This window comes from Nerophis ophidion, linkage group LG07 (genome assembly GCF_033978795.1).
Source record: "Nerophis ophidion isolate RoL-2023_Sa linkage group LG07, RoL_Noph_v1.0, whole genome shotgun sequence".
Taxonomy (NCBI): Eukaryota; Metazoa; Chordata; class Actinopteri; order Syngnathiformes; family Syngnathidae; genus Nerophis; species Nerophis ophidion.
In genome coordinates, this window is record NC_084617.1 from 43214636 (window position 1) to 43234911 (window position 20276).

A 20276-nucleotide genomic window follows, 5' to 3' on the forward strand; every position below is an offset into this window, starting at 1 on the left:
GCACAAACCACCACGACATCCTCGGTAGGCCCACATAAGGGCAAGGAAAACTCACACCCAGTGGGACATCGGTGACAATAATGACCCAGTGGAACGTCGGTGACAATGATGACTATGAGAACCTTAGAGAGGAGGAAAGCAATGGATGTCGAGCGGGTCTAACATGATACTGTGAAAGTTCAATCCACACTGGATCCAACACAGTCGCGAGAGTCCAGCCCAATTAGTACATTGTTGAATTGCTTTGCTTAATCTATTCCATAATTTAATTCCACATACTGATATACTGAAGGTCTTAAGTGTTGTACGTGCATACAAATGTTTTAAATTACATTTTTCTGTAAGATTATATTTTTCCTCTTTTGTTGAATATTCTTGGGTAGCAGGTTATAGTTTGCTTTGTGTATAATTTTAGCTGTTTGCAAATTCACTATGTCATAGAATTTCTGTATCTTGGATTCAATAAATAGAGGATTTGTATGTGCTCTATATCCAACATTATGTATTATTCTAACTGATCTTTTTTGAAACACTGTTAGTGAATGTAGTGTCTTTAACACATTTGTCCTGTAGGGCTTGGCGAATTTGTACGAAAAGACAGATCAGTGGGACTTCAAAATCGAGCTACCTAACGTCTATGAGAAGCTTATTGAGCTCTATGCAAGGTAAACAGCACCACGTAGCCTCACCATGTTTTTGAACATATATGAACTCTATGTTGAAAATCCCCTGTTCCCAGCTCGGACAAAAACAAGTGCTATGAGATGATTGGAAAGCTGAAAGAAATACACCAGTCCGACAAAGAGTATTCCAAGGTATGCCCTCTTTTATTAACAGTACACATATTGTCGACAGGATTGATCGTGCTTGTTTTTATGTGCGTAGTTGGCAAACGTATGGCTGTGGCTCATCCAACTCAAAGAGGAAGATGGCGCAGACGAGAAAGAGTTACTGCAGCTGTGGCAACAGCTGACCTGCCTACTGTCAGACTGTCTGATTGACAACAAGCACGACACCAAAATTCAAAAGCATGTAAGACAACAGTGTTCAATTACCTCTGTGTACTCATCAAAGCATGTTTTTTTCTCATCAAATGCTTGAATTTCCAAGTATTCAATGCACTATGATGGGTTACAAATAACATTGTCTTAATGTTTGAAAATTTGGTTTTGCGTTGTTGTGTACCAGTTAATCACAGCTTTTGAGAAGGCCATGCTCCTCGTCAATCCCAGACCGGGAGAAGAACACAGGAAATTCTCCTACGACTATATCAAATGTCTGTCTAAGGTCAGCGCATTTGTCTCTTGTTATCAGTAGGGCTGCAGCTATCGATTCATTTGCTTAATTAATCGAACTAAAGACACTTTTACAGCCTCAATGGGTCTTTTAGGGAAACTAGTTCAAATAAACACAGATTTGTATTACTTTTTCTAATAGATTATAAATAAAGAACCAAACTTAAAAAGTCCATCCATCCATTTTCTACTGCTTATTCCCTTTTGGGGTCGCGGGGGGCGCTGGCGCCTATCTCAGCTACAATCGGGCGGAAGTATTTCTGATAATGTATGATAAATTGAGTGAAAATGCACAGGTGAAACTCAAAACATTTGAATATTGTGCGAAAGTTAATTCATTTCAGCAATTTACTTTCAAATGTGAAATTCATGCGTGATATTATACGCCAACTTATATGCAAAGTGAAATATGTCAAGCCTTTGTTCAAAATTTTTGAAAACCTCACATTTTCTGCGATTTTATATTAGGTTGCATCTTTCGTAAGCTGTAAACCATGATCATCAAAATGATATCAAAACAAGGAATGAAATATCTTGACTTGCATGATATGAGCCTATGTCATATATTAGTTTCACCATGTAATTCTATTTGCTGCAATAAACAAACCTTTGCAGGATATTAAGTTTTTGGGGGGTTTCACCTTTAAATACACATAATAGGGTAGTAGATCATTAACGTAAAAATGCTATCTAACAAAATGTGATAAATTGAATGACAATGTATTCAACAATTTAACACATACTCATTTTGAAAGGTACTAATTAAAGGAGTGGTCTTTATTTTTGGACAACCACCTTGTCATTATTAGAATTACAGTAAAAACTTGTAGTTGCTAACATGTCCTCACATGTGTTTGAATAAAACATTTGTTATGCACGTTTCTGGTAAAATTGCACCATTGATGTAATGCTATTTTGGAATGCCAGCGGTGCAAACATTTCATCACATAGTCTTTTTTTAGACATAAATAATTGCAAAACCTATGACAGCTTTTCTCGTCTTCTTTGGGCCCTTTGCTCTCTTCAGACATGTGATGTTGCCGTCTTTCTTATCTCTGTAAAAATAAAAAATAAATATTTTACGTTTTTTTTTTTTTTTTCCCCGACCTACGATGTGCGTTAAAATCTTGATCCGTCTGTTTGCCATACTTGCCAGCAACTACGTTTTTCCCGTAATGAGTACGGTTTTTGACAATCCAGTGGTAAAACTACGATTTTTCATAAAAAATTATGAACTTAAAAATCGAAACTATGTAGCAAAGCAACTCTACGGCAGGGGACAAACGATTAGGGAAACATCAATGATGATTGGTTGGTTTACGAATAAGAAAATCCATGATTGGTTGGTTGATTTACTATGATCAATCGCTCAATCAATGTTTACTTATATAACCCTAAATCAATAGTGTCTCAAAGGGCTGCACAAACCACAACACAAACCACTACGACATCCTCGGTAGGCCCACATAAGGGCAAGGAAATCTCACACCAAGGGTCATGATTGGTTAAGATTAGGGAAAAACATTGCGGACACGCCAATCAGAGGCAAGAAAGGGAGGGTCATCGAACCAGGTTGGGAAATCACAACAGACATCTCTAATGACAACGAGAGAGTCGGAGAAGAGAAGAGGGAATATTCAAGCGGGAGATTTATGTATTGAAAAAACTAGTGGAAGATGGCAGAGGGATTCTCTTCCTTAGATTTTTCTTTTAGCGATGTAAACAACGTCCAGGAAACCCACAATGCGTCTACTTGGCCACATTTGGACAAATGTATGCGTCTGGATAAAACATTAATTTTAGTTGTTTACCATGTAAGCCCAACTCAAAACTGCTCTGACGACATGGAAGACATGGAATACACATTTAAGAACACACAGACATGTCATGACTTTTGCTATAGTATAGCCTGTCTAAATTCTACATTTCATTTTTCATTGGTCTTTTACAACAAGACGGTAGCTTGACATTTTGTCAATTATTTTTACTCTTTATATTTTGATATTGAATAGTTGAATCATTTTGAAACATAAACAACATGATATTTGTTATTTCATGCTATAAATCACACATGGCTTTTCAGATAAAGGAAGTTAGCTCACAGAATAAACATTGTTTGTACTCTTTATTATTTTTGCATTTGGAGCAGTTAGAAGTGGAGAAGGAGTCAAAGAGACAGAAATTGGCCATAAAGTCCAAGGCAGAATCCACTAAAGCAGAAACAAAAAGGAAAATGCAAGCTGCTCAGAAATTAGGAACGCCCGCCATGTCAGAGCCATCGAAGCAAAAATGCCAAAGTAATGTGTAAATAATGTAAATAACTGGATGAACCATCTATGGCTGTGAGGTGAACACTAGTAAGGTTGTAAATACTGGCTTGAGTAGGCTAACCCATGTGGTTCCTGTGTATGTGAACAAAAGTTGTAAATACTGTAGTGACTAAATAACATAGTGACTGAAACAGACAAAGTAATGTGTAAATAATGTATATAAGTAGATGAACCATCTGTGGCTGTAAGGTGAACACTAGTAAGGTTGTAAATAATATATAGAGTAGGCTAACCCATGTGGTTTCTGTGGATGTGAACACAAGTTGTAATTACTGTAGTGACTAAATGACGTAGTGACTGAAACAGACAGTGATTCATTTGGATGAATGGGCTATGTATTTATGTCAACTCTGTTGATCATTTTTCAATTCTATAAACACTAAAACATCTTAAATGGTGATGGTGGTGGGGAAGGGTTTCCTGCCCTATCCCCCCCACCAGGGCACTGCCCTGGACTTGGCTGGGGACCTCCGGCCCCCACACTCATGGCTTGATTTCAGTCTTTTTCATTAAGTTCAAATCACATGCCTGTCTCTTTCGCCTCCCTCTTTGAGCCATCTCTCTCGTCACTTTGCTGTTGCGTGACCTGCATCACCCACCAAATTGCGCACCATTTTTATGTGCACTATAAGTGCAGTCTTTGGGAAACAATGTCTGCATATTTTACTCTTTAAACAAATCAACAAAATACAAATTGAAGCTTTTTTCTAATCGATAAATTGCTGCAGCCCTAGTAATTAGACACTTTGTCAATGAAGAATTTTAGATATTTAAACCACTTGGTTTGCTTTTGCTGCAGTTACCTGGAGAAGAAGAGAAACTGAAAGAGGCGTGCGAAGCCATGCTGCCGCTCTACCCTGCCCAAAGTTATCCTCTTGAAGTTCTTTGTTCTTACTACCTCAAACAAGGTCTCGAAGGCACCACCTCATTAACATATACTTTCAAATACAAATATATATTTTTACCATGACAGACACAAATGTTCTCTTTTGCAGGTGTGCTGGGTGAGGATGCTGCCAGCTGTTTTTCAAGGCTTTGTGATTTGGCCCCAGACAACGGTTTGTGTGACTTCGGATTTGGCACAAAAGCACTCCAGGAGGGCAGGTTTAAAGATGCCATTCGGGACCTTTCGCAAGGTTGGTATGAAAGTGAATACACACTATCTGGCCACTATTTAATTTGGTGCACCTGTAGGATTGAACGAGCCAATTTAAGCATGCTATCACTGAATGCATTGGTGTAAACTAGCAATGTTTCGGAACCATAGGTCCATTGATGGACCGCCAACAAATATATGTTTCTCAGTTGTGATCCGTAATGGCCACAGCGGTACTAAGTTATAATGCACTTTTCCACCACTTGTTGCATTAATGACAATATCAAACAGAAGAAGTCTCGGCTAAAGTCATAGAGAAGTTTAAACGCAAAAAATAAAATTAAAGTGCTGAAGCTGTATTATCATTGGCACTTGATTTTATTGAGCTTATTTAAGAAATATATATATATTTTCAGTGAAGAAAATAAGTATTTGAACACCCTGCTATTTTGCAAGTTCTCCCACTTAGAAATCATGGAGGGGTCTGAAATTTTCACGGTAGGTGCATGTCCTCTGTATGAGAGATAACCTAAAAAGAAAAATCCAGAAATCACAATTTATGATTTTTTAACAATTTATTTGTGTGATACAGCTGAATATAAGTATTTGAACACCAACATTTAATATTTGGTAGAATAATCTTTGTTTGCAATTACAGCGGTCAAATGTTTCCTGTAGTTCTCCACCAGGTTTGCACAGACTGCCCACTCCTCCACACAGATCTTCTTTAGATCAGTCAGGTTTCTGGGCTGTCGCTGAGTAACACAGACTTTCGGCTCCCTCTAAAGATTTTCAATTGGATTTAGGTCTGGAGACCGGCTAGGCCACTCCAGAACCTTGATATGGTTCTTACGAAGCCACTTCCTGGTTTTCCTGGCTGTGTGCTTTGGGTCATTGTCATGTTGGAAGATTCAGCCACGACTCGTCTTCAATGATCTGACTGAGGGAAGGAGGTTTTCGGCCAAAATCTCACCATACATGGCTGCAGTCATCCTCTCCTTAATACAGTACAGTCGTCCTGTCCCATGAGCAGAAAAACACCCCCAAAGCATGATGCTACCACCCCCATGCTTCACAGTAGGAATGGTGTTCTTGGGATGGTACGTATCATTCTTCTTCCTCCAAACACACATTGTGGAATTATGACCAAAAAGGTCAATTTTGGTCTCATCTGTCCACAAAACTTTCTCCCATGACACCTCTGGATCATCCAAATGGTTTTGACAAACTTAAGACGGGCCTTAACATGTGCTGGTTTAACCTTCCGTGCCATGCATGATTTCAAACCATGACGTCTTAGTGTATTACCAACAGTGACCATGGAAACAGTGGTCCCAGCTCTTTCCAGGTCATTGACCAAGTCCTGCCGTGTAGTCCTGAGCTGATTCTTCACCTTTCTTAGCATCATTGAGACCCCACGAGGTGATATCTTGCGTGGGGCTCCACTCTGATTGAGATTGACCGTCATGTTTAACTTCTTCCATTTTCTAATGATTGCTCCAACAGTGGACCTTTTTTCACCAAGCTGCTTGGCAATTTCTCCGTAGCCCTTTCCATCCTTGTGGAGTTGTACAATTTTGTGTCCGGTGTCTTTGGACAGCTCTTTGCTCTTAGCCATGTTGAATGTTTGGGTCTTACTGATTGTATGGGGTGGACAGGTGTCTTTATGCAGCTAACGACCTCACACAGGTGCATCTGATTCAGGATAATACAGTGGTGTGGAGGAGGACTTTTAAAAGCGGACTAACAGGTCTTTGAGGGTCAGAATTCTAGCTGTTAGACAGGTCTTCAAATACCTATTTTCAGCTGTATCACACGAATAAATTGTTAAAAAATCATTGATTGTGATTTATGGATTTTTCTTTTTAGGTTATCTCTCATACAGTGGACAAATTTCAGACCCCTCCAAGACTTTTAAGTGGGAGAACTTGCAAAATAGCAGGGTGTTCAAATACTTATTTTCTTGACTGTATATACAGTGGGGCAAAAAAGTATTTAGTCAGCCACCGATTGTGCAAGTTCTCCCACTTAAAATGATGACAGAGGTCTGTAATTTTCATCATAGGTACACTTCAACTGTGAGAGACATAATGTGAAAAAAAATCCAGGAATTCACATTGTAGGAATTTTAAAGAATTTATTTGTAAATTATGGCGAAAAATAAGTATTTGGTCACTTAAAACAAGGAAGATCTCTGGCTCTCACAGACCTGTAACTTTTTCTTTAAGAAGCTCTTCTGTCCTCCACTCGTTACCTGTATTAGTGGAACCTGTTTGAACTCGTTATCTGTATAAAAGACACCTGTCCACAGCCTCAAACAGTCAGACTCCAAACTTCACCAGGAAAATAATTGTAGATCTGCACCAGACTGGGATGAGTGAATCTACAATAGGCAAGCAGCTTGGTGTGAAAAAAATCAACTGTGGAAGCAATTATCAGAAAATGGAAGACATACAAGGCCACTGATAATCTCCCTTGATCTTCAAACAGGTTTCATTAATACAGGTAACGAGTGGAGGACAAAAGAGCTTCTCAAAGAAGAAGTTACAGGTCTGTGAGAGCCAGAGATCTTCCTTGTTTTAAGTGACCAAATACTTTTTTTTTTACCATAATTTACAAATAAATTATTTAAAATTCCTACAATGTGAATTCCTGAATTTTTTTTTCACATTCTGTCTCTCACAGTTGAAGTATACCTATGATGAAAATTACAGACCGCTGTCATCATTTTAAGTGGGAGAACTTGCACAATCGGTGGCTGACTAAATACTTTTTTGCCCCACTATATATATATATATATATATATATATATATATATATATATATATATATATATTAGGGCTGGGCAACGATTAAAAATTTTAATCGAAGTTAATCGCACTATTTCTCTGATTAATCGCAATTAACTGAATTGTATACGCTAAGCCCAATAATGAATTCAAAAGTAGTGTGTAGTGCACCTTTATTGGAATATTCCCCCACATGAACAAAAGCGCCAAAACATTTGTTGTGCAAACACAATTTAAATCAGTCCTTGTTAAACAGTAGCAGTTAAATAGCATATTTTATGAAAATCAACTCAAAAAATGTAAATACAAACATTTAAGCTTATTACTACCACTTCCAGGGTATTTAAGTTATCCTGTTTGTTATGGAAAATAAATATAATCTACATACAAATCTCTGAGCCACAATCATAACATCTGAACAGGCAATTTCTGAGGTAACAGCAGAAACATTTTTTTTATCAGGGATCTTATGTTTAAAAAAACTATATTATAGGTAGTGGGCTGTTTTAGGGAATTTTTGATCAAATTATCTGTAGTAGCAATATTAATAATGGTGTGTTTATTCTGCGTAGTGCACTTAAAATAATTATGACCATATCTATGAATTGATATGATGGGAATTTTCCGATTGTTTGCTTGGTGCTTTGATTAACTGAACGCATCATATACATGGTACTATATTGCGATGTTATGAGCCAGGGAATAAAAGAACTACCCTACCCAGCATCCAACAGGAGTGACAAGCATGCGCGGTAGCCCGGTATTGGTTGTGTGTCGCCATGACGGCATCTTGTATGTTGTGATATGCACGCTCTGAAAGCAAACGTTAAGAACTCAGCCAACACTCCTGGTCTGCATTATTCATAAATAGACAGACAACACATATACTCCGCTGCTTCACAGGCCGCAGGATGTAGCCGACAAAGTATTCCCATGCTAGCTAGCCGGTCTAGCAAGCACGCGTCTTTCAGTCCAAAACGGCCCGATCTATCCACATCCAGAATTGTCTGGCGGTCGTAAGTGATCACGGAGTGACCACGCTGTCAGCCAGCCATGAAATTTGCAGAATTGTCCGGTATTTTTGCCAAATGTTCCATCTTTACCAAGAGCCCCTCGACGCCGGGCGATGCCATCTTGTTAAAAAAAGGCTTTAACAAAATAAAAGCATGTAAACAAAATACGCAAATTTGCGATAAAATAATTGTCGCCGTTAATAGATTGACGAGTTAACTCATAATTAACGCACTAATTTGCCCACCCCTAATATATATATATATATATATATATATATATATATATATATATATATATACATATACATATATATATATATATATATTCAAATTTATTCATTTTAACGCTGCATAATATTGTGTAAATGTTTAATGAGTCCATTTTTTGCACTATATTTATTTAGTATTTGACAAAATAGCTTTAATAAAAAAGTTTGTGATTAACACATGCTTTCATGTCATTTTACAACGTTTGTTCTGTTAAACTGCTTGTAGATTGGATACAATTAGTGAATATGATAAATTATTGAATAAAAAATTTATTGACAAACTTGGTGTAAATATTTTAGTGGACCCCTGGCCCCTCTGTATTAGAATAGTTGGGCCCAGAGGCCAAAAAGGTCAAGAACCCCTAGTGTAGAGCTCACAGTACACAGCTCTTGTATTGAATCATATTGGATTGTACAAATGTACCTAATTAAGTGTCCAGTGAGTTGATGTCTGAGGTAGTGCATACTGGTTTAATTGTTGTTCTATTGACTGGTGACTCCTTTTGTATTTTATTAGGATTGGAGAAGATGAACTTAAGTCCAGCTTGGTACAGTCTGGCAGTGGCTCAGCTTAAAGTGCACAAATACTCAGACTGCTCTAAATCGTGTGCTCAAGGTATTATACACAATATACAGATTTATTTTGAAAATAAAGCAGTTTATATGTTTGGTCTTGTGGTACAACAGGTTTAACAGCGTGTGCGACCGGAGACCAGACACTAAGGATTAAGCTGCTGAAGCTGAAGCTCGAGGCTTTAGTCAGGTGTGGAGGGGAGAAGGCTGCAGACCAAGCTTTGGAGACATTTACCCTGGTAAAATATGCTGCAGGAAGTGAAGTGTTTACATGGATTGCAATACATTAAATGTTCCACTTACAGCATGCTAAATAGTTTCCTTGGTATGTTTGTATCTTCCTGTCTTTTAGATCCCTGATGCTGTCAAACACCCGCTATTAGTAGCTCTTAAAGGCCGTGCATACCTTAACAAAGGACTCATAGATGAAGCATTAAAGGTCAGTTTATGTTTTAATGCCGCCCCTGAAATTATATTGCGAATAACTGTCGAAGGAATATTTTCAGAAAGAATGACGTAGAATTTGCCTTCGTTTGCTAGAAGAGATACGCACATGAGAAGCTCACCCTGTTTCTTTAACTATGCACTCTCACACACATATATTATTTTCTCCACTTTAATGGTGTCATGAAGTACCGGCCTGAGGAGAATATGTTAGGTTAACTTTCCGTTTATATACCCCTCAAGGCGGAGTAACCTAGGTGGACAAAAGCATAAGAGGGGCGACCATTTTAGAGATTTGACCTTTAGGTAGCTCTGCACTTTTTCACAGCGCTGGTATTGCTATTGTTTGTACTTACTCTGTTAGTATATATTACTGTGATGGTAATCACTATACAGATGAATGTATGCACTGGGGTTGTTCGGTATACCAGTACTAATAAAGTACTGCACTACTAATTGATTAAAATCGGTACTATACTCCCTTTGAAAGGTACCAGTACAGTTCTTTAATCTGAATGCCGCTGTGTGGCGGTGACGAAAGAGCCGAGGTGCATGATATTGAGTGTGTCAAAACGCACACACAAAGTGCATACAAGCAATAACATTTTGGAGAGGATGCAATGGCAAAAAAATACAATTCTACTGGTTAATAAAGAGGGTGCGTGAAGTAATATATGGAGGTATGGGGGGGTTTAGCTCGGTTGGTAGAGTGGCCGTGCTTGAGGGTTGCAGGTTCGATTCCCGCTTCTGCCAACCTAGTCACTGCTGTTGTGTCCTTGGGCAAGACACTTTACCCACCTGCTTCCAGTGCCACCCACACTGGTTTGAATGTAACTTAGATATTGGGTTTCACTATGTAAAGCGCTTTGAGTCACTTGAGAAAAAGCGCTATATAAATATAATTCACTTCACTTCACAGGTATTTGGACTTTAAAACCAACGATAAAGGTGACACTTTAAACAAGGAAGCAAAGCGCTTCAGGTGTTGCTTTAAAACACTCCTCGCCAAATGTAGCAATTAGTATTACCACATTTAAATAATGAACATTCAGATTTGCACAAAGAGTTTAAATAGTGACAGGTAATAATGGAGTTGTTACACCTGTCCTGCTGTTCTGCTATGGTGCAGACAGTAGTCGTGGAGCACAGGGCAAAAGTTCCCTTCAGGGTCGATGTTTTCGGCAAGTTAACACTCTTCACTGGGTCTGCTAAGCTCCACTTTCAGGTCAGAATGACGAGGTGGCCGATTAGTGAAAATCTGGTTGCTTTATTGTTAGTTTTGCAGGACACACCAGACCTGTTCATCTTTCTACTGTGCAGTGCAGCGCTACCGCTCTCTCTCTTTGCTTGCCCACTCATGCACTGACGTCACTCAGACAACACATTGACATTCTCACAAACACACATACACTACTCTCTTGAGTTAACCAGCTCCTCTGTTGTGCACATGTAGATACATAACTTGTAGATACATAACATGTAGATATGTAAAATGTAGCTACATACGTTGTAGATTTTTAACATGCAGTTACATAACATGTAGATAAATAACATGTAGTTACATAACATGTAACTACATAACATGTAGCTACATATCATGTAGATACGTAACATTTAGATACATAACGTGTAGCCACATAACATGTAGCTACATAACATGTAGCTACGTAACATGTAACTACATAATATGTAGCTACATAACGTGTAAATACATAACATTTAGATTTGCAGATGCGCACACAGCTGCTTGGATTGATGCCAAATATTAGCGAAGTTCATACCCATCTAATGAATTTGGTAACAAATTGCTACAATTTGTGTTTTATCTTTATCAAATGTGTGTTTTTAATTTTAATTTTCCTGAGGGAACTCTTCTGAAGGAGTTACTAAAGTACTATCTCTCTTTACATGCTACATAGCTTATCTGTGTACATTTATCCATAGTTTTGTTTTTAGTACTTACTAATAACGGTAATTGTATTTTTCTTAAAGCACAGACCATAATGTCAATAAAGCTTTTTATTTTATTTTAACCTAATCCTTGATTATGACAAACTATCTGTCCATCCATCTTCTACCGTTTGTCCTGTTTGGGGTTGCAGGGTGTGCTGGACCCTATATCAGCTTCTTTCGGACGGTAGGCGGGATACACCCTGGACAAGTCAGACTATATGTAGTATGGAACATTTTTATTGGTCTTTGTGTGCAACAAGAAAAACACAACGTGTTTAATGCCTTTCAATTTATATTTTAACCTTCAAAAATTATTTGAGAGCAATAGGAAACATATGTTATTGTATTGTAAGTCTTTTGTTAAAATAAAGCCAATATTGAAATTTTTTTTGTAGTTCTCTTTTTTTTTTAAAGTAGAAATATTTTGGTACCGTTACCAAATTATTGGTATTGGGACAACCCTAGTAAGCACTATTTAAAAAAACATGAACTAATTCATCTTCTGTAAATCTTCTGGAGGTGTCGTCACATCTGGTAGCCTCTAACCCAAACCTGGCCCAGGCATTGGTGCTGAGGGGACTGGCCCACTTAGCTGATGACAAGCAGCAGCAAGCAGAGCAGAGGTAAAAACCAGCCCTTCGGTTGTTCTGAAACTTTGACAACATTAATTTTTGTCGTCCAGTTTCCTCAAGGCAGCAGAACTAAGCCCCAACTGTGGTGAGTGCTTTTTTTTGCTGGGAAGACTCTACTGGACCATGGGAGAGGAGACCCGGAAAGACAAAAGCAAAGCGCATTTGCATTTACTCAAGGTAAATAAAAAAATATACATTTTATTTAAAAAGCCTATTTGTTCCTAAGCCTCATTTGTATGTGTCAGGCTGCAAAGTTGGACCCACACCCTAGTTTTGTGTTCCGCTACCTTGGAAACTATTATCGGGAGGTGGCGAATGACTCAGGCCGGGCATGTGGCTGTTTTAAGAAGGCCTTTGAATTGGACAATGACGACGCTGAGTCTGGAGCTGCCGCAGTCGATCTCAGCATGGCGCATGAAGATATGGTAAATAGTAATACAGTGGAACCTCGATTTATTTATTTGTACTTAATTAGTTCTTGAACATGGTTTGGAAATCAAAGCATTTGTAGAGTTCCCCATGATAAACAAGGTAAACATGAATGTTTGGATACTAGCCACGGGAAAAATCGCCAATTTAGTAAAAGATTGCACACTTTGAAGACACGATAACACATATCAAACAGACATAACAATGCGGTAATGGATTAACAATGTCCTTATTATCAAAACAACACATAACGCAATCCTGAAAGGGACAAGCGGTAGAAAATGAATGGATGGGCACAACAAGGCAAAATGAACTGTCAACGCACACACACACACACACACACACACGCACGCACGCACGCACGCACGCACGCACACACACACACACACACACACACACACACACACACACACACACACACACACACACATACACACGCACATACACACTCACACACTGTCTCTTTGGTACTCTCAAAAACGTTAACAACCATCTTTGCACACAGAGGTATGGATGGCGCAAAGTAAATGTTTGTAAACTGAAAAGTTAGCAAATAGTGGGGTTCATAAATCGAGGTTCCACTGTAGTAGTTTAATGCTGCTCCTACTTTTCTTTTTTAAACTTTTTGTTATGTTAATTTTCCACATTGTCTTTGCCATTACAGATCACTGCCTTGGCGATACTCCAGTCAGTGACTGAGAAGGCCACTCCAGGTTCTGCTAAATGGGCGTGGATGAGACGAGGGGTTTACTACCTAAAGATCGGACAACATCAACAGGCTATTGCAGAGTAAGAAGGCTACACTAAAGGGGGGTAATTTAGATTTTGTATGAGTAATAATAATAATAACGCATTTTACATTTGTTAAAATCTCAAAGTGCTACCAAAGTATAATAAACAAAAAAAAACACGTCAACAGGCTATTGCAGAGTAAGAAGGCTACACTAAAGGGGGGTAATTTAGATTTTGTATGAGTAATAATAATATAATGATGAATTACATTTGTAACGCACTTTACATTTGTTAAAACCTCAAAGTGCTACCAAAGTATAATAAACCAAAAATAAAAACGTTAAAAATAGAAGGTTAGAATATATACCTTATTTTCTGGAGTATAAGTCGCACCTGCCGAAAATGCATAATAAAGAAGGAAAAAAACATATACTGTAAGTTGCGCTGGAGTATAAGTTGCATTTTTTGGGGGTAATTTATTTGATAAAACCCAACACCAAGAATAGACATTTGAAAGGCAATTTAAAATAAATAAAGAATAAGTGTATGTTATATGACGCGTAAATAACCAACTGAGAACGTGCCTGGTATGTTGACCAAACATATTATGATGGTAAGAGTCATTCAAATAACTATAACATATAGAAAATGCTATAAGTTTACCAAACAATCTGTCAGTCCTAATTGCTAAAGCTGATGAAATCTTATACGTCTAGTCTCTTACATGAATGAGCTAAATAATATAATTTGATATTTTACGGTATTGTGTTAATAATTTCACACATATGTCGCTCCCGAGTATAAGTCGCACCCCCGGCCGGCCAAACTATGAAAAAAACTGTGACTTATAGTCCGAAAAATACGGTAATAGAAAATTAAGATAGAAATAAAAACATGAAAAACATTAGATAAACGCTGATTAAAACATAAACATAAAGATAAAATAGAAATTAAGTAAGTAAGTATGTGATCGTGTTTGTAGTTTGCAGGCAGCTTTGAGAGCCGATCCAGAGGACTGGGTGTGTTGGGAGTGTTTAGGAGAGGCATACCTAAACCGCCAGAGTTTCACGGCAGCTCTAAAGGCCTTTGGGAAGGCCCACAGTCTCCAGCCATCCTCCATCTACAGCGTCTACCAGGCAGCTGCTATCAAGCAGACCCTGGGCAAGTTCAAAGAGGCCATTGCGGAGTATTTGCAGATCACAGCACAGCACAACTACGTTCCCGCTCTTAAAGGTATGATTGTGTGTTTGACGGAGCTCTGCACAAGTGCCTTTTGTCGCTGCCTGAGGGAAGGTTAATAGGAATTGAAATGATGTGTTGTTGAGGTCTTGGAGAGTGTCAGCTCTCCCTGGCAAGAAGTTTAATGGAGGACTGCAGAGACGGCAGAGCCATTGACCTGATTGAGCAAGCTATACAGAATCTCTTCAAGTAAGTCATAATCACAACTGGGATGATTTTACCTGCCATGTGTTAGTCTCCCATTTCAAGTGATAGAAAAACAATCCATGAATGATTTAAAACACTGTTTTGTTCTTTTTCTTCACATTTTATTTCTAGTAGTCAATTAATTGCAGTGTGGGTTGTAGTTCCACCATTTTGGGACCATGTATTGTGCTCGTTAACCTTAATAGAAAGGTACCAAACTGTACTATACTGAAAGGTACCAAACTGTACTATACTGACCAGTTCATTTAGTACACTTCACATCGCTTTACAATGGAAATCCCCTCAAAAATATGTGCACTGTAATTATATCCTTGCCTCACACTTCTCATCAGTTCTGTTTCTGTTGTCCGAATATATTGTCCTACTTTGCAAGTACACTTTGCTGTGTGTACAAATTACAATATTATAGTACAGTTCACCTAAATTTGGGCTGGGCAATATGACTGAAAACTATATCATGACATAAGTGTTTTTTATCGATCGGAATCGATAATTACTGATATTTTTAATGACCTATCCAAAATAAAGGCCAAGGAATAAATACATTACATGTAAGCATTTTAAATGTAACCTTTCATGGATTGTAATCCCCTCAGCTGTCAAGGCAGAAAGGAAAGGAAATGTCAACACCACCTTGGAAAACACTAAATGTAAACTAAATTCTAAAATCCCATTAAACACTTAATAACTTCATAAAATTTAAAGAATATGTAAAAAATGCGGAATAAAGTTTAACAAAATAGTGTAGAAATGTAAACATAGAGAAACCTGAGAATAACTATTTCCCGCTAGTTTAGTGCCAGGAAGTTACAGCTGTACTCCAAAGGGTGAGCGCTGCAAAGGTGGTGTGTTATTACCAGTTTTGTTGGGGATAAGCTCTTTGCAACATTCATAGACCACATTGGTCTGACTATGGTCCGTTTGAAAAAACATCCCCAAAATCTGCCATGCTGTCGAGGTGACTTTTCCGGTTTTATCCACTATTTCTCAGCTTTCTGCACAGCTCATTTTTACTTTCTCTTTTCACTCCATGCAAAGAATTAACCGCGAGACAACAAGAAGCAACCAAACATGATAGTTGATCCTGTTACCTGATTGGCTGTTAGCGTGCCACTCCCATTCATCAGTGATTGCGTTGCGTGGTTTCTAGAGAGCGAGTGCCTTCGTTCATGCAACCAACCTTGCCTCGCAACGTCCGCTTTCTTCCAACAAGAGAGGAAAAAAATGATCAAACACATTTTTTATTGATATCGATTACGCGTGTATCGTGATATGTATTGATATCGTTTAATCTTCCAGCCCTTCGCTAAATACACTGGCGTGGATTGATCGACGGAGAAAGAAAAACACAAACAAATCAAACTGCACCGTTGTGGACAGGACTAAACTAGCCGTTGGTGTCAAAGGTTTATATTGTACTATGTTGTGCTCTTGCAGGGCGGTGGTGTTAAGTTCTGACCTCTCCTGCTTGTGGAAACTGCTGGGAGACGGCTGCTCCGCTGTCAGCGCAGTGTCTCCAAACAGGGCTAAAGTTCAGGTGCCCGCAACCTTGGCTGGTCTGGACCCAGACGCTCAAGTTCACGTGCTAAACCAGGCTCAGATGCTCCGAGTCGCTGAGAGGTATGACTCACCGTTAAATATGCCATATTAAATACATCACCTGCACGTGCACTATGCATGTTATTGTCCGCAGGTGTTACACTCGTGCTTTGAAGCTAAAACCAGAAGTCACTAGTCTCTGGTCTGACCTCGGACTCAACTTCTATCATCAGTCTCGCCTGGCCTGTGATGCAGAGGAGGACGGATCATTACTTCTCCAGAAAGCGCAACAAGTAACTTTGTGTTTGTTCGTTCATACCGCAGGTGTTCTTTAAAGTGACTTTCTGTATTCTCAGTGTTTAAAGAAGGCCATCATGATGGACAGTGGCAACCACAGCTATTGGAATGCTCTGGGAGTGATCAACACAAGCAAAAGTATTGTTTATCTATCAATTAAAATGAGACATTTTTAAATGGTCCCAAAATTTACTTTGATATGCTGCTCTTTCTGACAGGTCATCTGCAACTGTGTATTTACCATTTTTCTTAACATGTTTTTGCATTAATTTTGGCTTAGCATAATTGAAATAAACTACAAACCCTGTTTCCATATGAGTTGGGAAATTGTGTTAGATGTAAATATAAACGGAATACAATGATTTGCAAATCCTTTTCAACCCATATTCAGTTGAATATGCTACAAAGACAACATATTTGATGTCCAAACTGATAAACATTTTTTTGTTGTTGCAAATAATCATTAACTTTAGGATTTGATGCCAGCAACACTTGACAAAGAAGTTGAGAAAGGTGGCAATAAATACTGATAAATTGGAATGCTCATCCAACATTTATTTGGAACATAAGTGTGCAGGCTAATTGGGAACAGTTGGGTGCCATGATTGGGTATGAAAGCAGCTTCCATGAAATGCTAAGTAATTCACTAACAAGGATTGGGCAAGGGTCACCAATTTGTAAGCAAATTGTCAAACAGTTTTAGAACAATATTTCACAACAAGCTATTGCAAGGAATTTAAGGATTTTACCATCTACAGTCCGTAAAATCATCAAAAGCTTTAGAGAATCTGGAGAAATCACTTCACGTAAGCGACGATATTATGGACCTTTGATCCCTCAGGCGGTACTGCATCAAAAACAGACATCAGTGTGTAAAGAATATCACCACACGGGCTCAGGAACCTTTCATAAAACCACTGTCAGTAACTACAGTTGTTTGCTACATCTGTAAGTACAAGTTAAAACTCTACTATGCAAAGCCAAACCCATTTATCAACAACACCAAGGAACGCCGCTGGCTTCGCTGGGCCCGAGCTCATCCAAGATGGACTGATGCAAAGTGGAAAAGTGTTCTGTGGTCTGACGAGTCCACATTTCAAATTATTTTTGGAAACTGTGGACGTGGTGTCCTCCGGAACATAGAGGAAAATAACCATCTGGATTGTTATAGGCGCAAAGTTGAAAAGCCAGCATCTGTGATGGTATGGGGGTGTATTAGTGCCCAAGGCATGGGTAACTTACACATCTGTGAAGGCACCAATAATGCTGAATGGTCCATACAGGTTTTGGAGCAACATATGTTGTCATCCAAGCAACGTTATCATGGACGCCCCTGCTTATTTCAGCAAGACAAGTGTTTAAACAGCGTGGTTTCGTAAAAAAAGAGTGCGGGTAATTTTCTGGCCCGCCTGCAGTCCAGACCTGTCTCCCATTGAAAATGTGTGGCGCATTATGAAGCGTAAAATACGACAGCGGAGACCCCGGACTGTTGAACGACTAAAGCTCTACATAAAACAAGAATGGTTAAGAATTCCACTTTTAACGCTTCAACAATTAGTTTTCACAGTTCCCAAACGTTTATTGAGTGTTGTTAAAAGAAAAGGTGATGTAACACAGTAGTGAACATGCCCTTTCCCAACTACTTTGGCACATGTAGCAGCCATGAAATTTTAAGTTAATTATTATTTGCAAAAAAAAAATAAAGTTTATGAGTTTGAACATCAAATATCTTGTCTTTGTAGTGCATTCAACTGAATATGGGTTGAAAATTATTTGCAAATCATTGTATTCCATTTATGTTTACATCTAACACAATCTCCCAACTCATATGGAAACAGGGTTTGTAATATATGTGTCAGGAACACAATAAAGGAACATTTTTACCTTCCCCCTCCTTATTTTTCCCTATAACATCAGGTCTGCAGAACTTGGCTCTTGCTCAGCACTGCTTTATCAAGTCCATTCAAGTTGAACCGAATGTATGTATTATGGATATGGTGGTAAGTATTAGGTATTAAAATGTTTTTCTAAGGGTGTTTTACTCCTTTATAGAATGTTGTTGCCTGGACCAACCTTGGTACATTGTATATGAAGAAGGACAATATAGAGGTGCGTGTTTCATGATGCATCAAAATTGTATCATCATTGTTTTTTTAATCATTGCAGACTGATGGATGTGTTGATTTTGTGTTTTTTCCCCCTTGTTAGCTTGCACATGAGGCTTTTAAGGTTGCACAGTCGTTGGAGCCGCTCTATGTCAACTGCTGGATTGGGCAGGTAATCCGTTTTTTAAATAATCAGCAAATCCTGATGATTGTGTGAATACTGAGACACTTATCATACCATTGTGCCAGCCATCCATCCATCTCCACTCGACAGAATTTTTGCACTAAAAAGGCTTATTTAAACAAACTAAATTAAAAAACAAAATAGGTGTTTCATTTGTAATGGATCACCTCTTGTTTTCCGTAGTCCACTATCCGAATGCTGGCAAAACGTACTTTTTCTGCAGGAACTTTAAAAGCAGCATAATGCAGAAAAGCAGTGATGCTGATCATTTATTTTTCTAGGTTTATAGTTATGACAGTTTATTACTGCCCGATTTACTTTTGTTGCTGCATGTAAAAATGGCGCCCCTGAAGCTGGTTGCATCAGCTCTGTGCACCATTATTTATTTATTAGTGTTATTTAATGTTTCCCTCTCGTTTTTATGTGCTTTTAGCTTTTGATTTAATCCCACTCGGAACTGCACAAAAAGGGGTGTCACTTTTTTGTGGATATTTTGAATCTGCAAACACATGCTGTAATTCCTCTATTGTAGGATAAGTAAAACTATGCCCTATCCTATTAGCATGGTATTAATTAACTTCTATGGTGAGCTCATCATTTCTGAAAGTCTTGCAATTTATAGACCTGTATGAAGCCGGCCCCCCTTTTAAATAACACTGCCATTCGTTTGTGTCGTAAAAAAATTATTTGTGGCACTACACTTTTTAAGTTATTCTAAAATAATTTTCTGATTAGTGATGTCATCCAGCACCGCACACCTTGTCAAAACTTCCCTAAACGTGTCCCATTCGTTTTTGCAACATTATTGCTGCTAACATTTTTTGTCTTGAGTGTTATAGTGTTTATGTGATTAACACATTTTTATTCATAACCAGTCCCCCATCACCTTGTCAAAATCTCCACAAACCTGTCCCAAATGTTTGTGCTAGTTTGTACAACAAAAAGTTTTTGTTTAAAAATTTTACTTTTTATTGTTGTTCATAGTGATGTGCGGATGGATATTGACGTTATCAATACCTCCGATACCATATATACCTTTATGCTGAGATGTAAACGAGTGGGGGTGATTATGGATATTAACACGTTAATAACATAAAATCTATAAAAGACCAAAAAAAGTGCAGCACAAATGTTTGCGACAAGTTTGTGG

At 38.3% G+C, this 20276-nt stretch overlaps 1 protein-coding gene across 3 annotated transcripts in view; it reads left to right on the top strand.

Annotated features, from left to right (window-relative positions):
* skic3 (SKI3 subunit of superkiller complex) overlaps window positions 1–20276 on the top strand; it is a 48869-nt gene that overhangs the window by 5610 nt on the left and 22983 nt on the right. For all 3 annotated transcript variants that reach the window (XR_009807505.1, XM_061906230.1, XM_061906231.1), the window contains exons 4-24: window positions 574–665; window positions 740–815; window positions 886–1032; window positions 1189–1287; window positions 4425–4533; window positions 4621–4761; window positions 9310–9408; window positions 9480–9604; window positions 9718–9804; window positions 12282–12385; window positions 12445–12571; window positions 12640–12819; window positions 13488–13612; window positions 14538–14788; window positions 14881–14983; window positions 16439–16621; window positions 16695–16833; window positions 16897–16975; window positions 18755–18816; window positions 18890–18946; window positions 19046–19114. Coding sequence is in view for 2 of the 3 variants with exons in the window: in XM_061906230.1 (XP_061762214.1) it covers window positions 574–665; window positions 740–815; window positions 886–1032; window positions 1189–1287; window positions 4425–4533; window positions 4621–4761; window positions 9310–9408; window positions 9480–9604; window positions 9718–9804; window positions 12282–12385; window positions 12445–12571; window positions 12640–12819; window positions 13488–13612; window positions 14538–14788; window positions 14881–14983; window positions 16439–16621; window positions 16695–16833; window positions 16897–16975; window positions 18755–18816; window positions 18890–18946; window positions 19046–19114 (2454 nt within the window). In the remaining variant the exon portion in view is untranslated. The remainder of the gene's footprint in view (window positions 1–573; window positions 666–739; window positions 816–885; window positions 1033–1188; window positions 1288–4424; window positions 4534–4620; window positions 4762–9309; window positions 9409–9479; window positions 9605–9717; window positions 9805–12281; window positions 12386–12444; window positions 12572–12639; window positions 12820–13487; window positions 13613–14537; window positions 14789–14880; window positions 14984–16438; window positions 16622–16694; window positions 16834–16896; window positions 16976–18754; window positions 18817–18889; window positions 18947–19045; window positions 19115–20276) is intronic.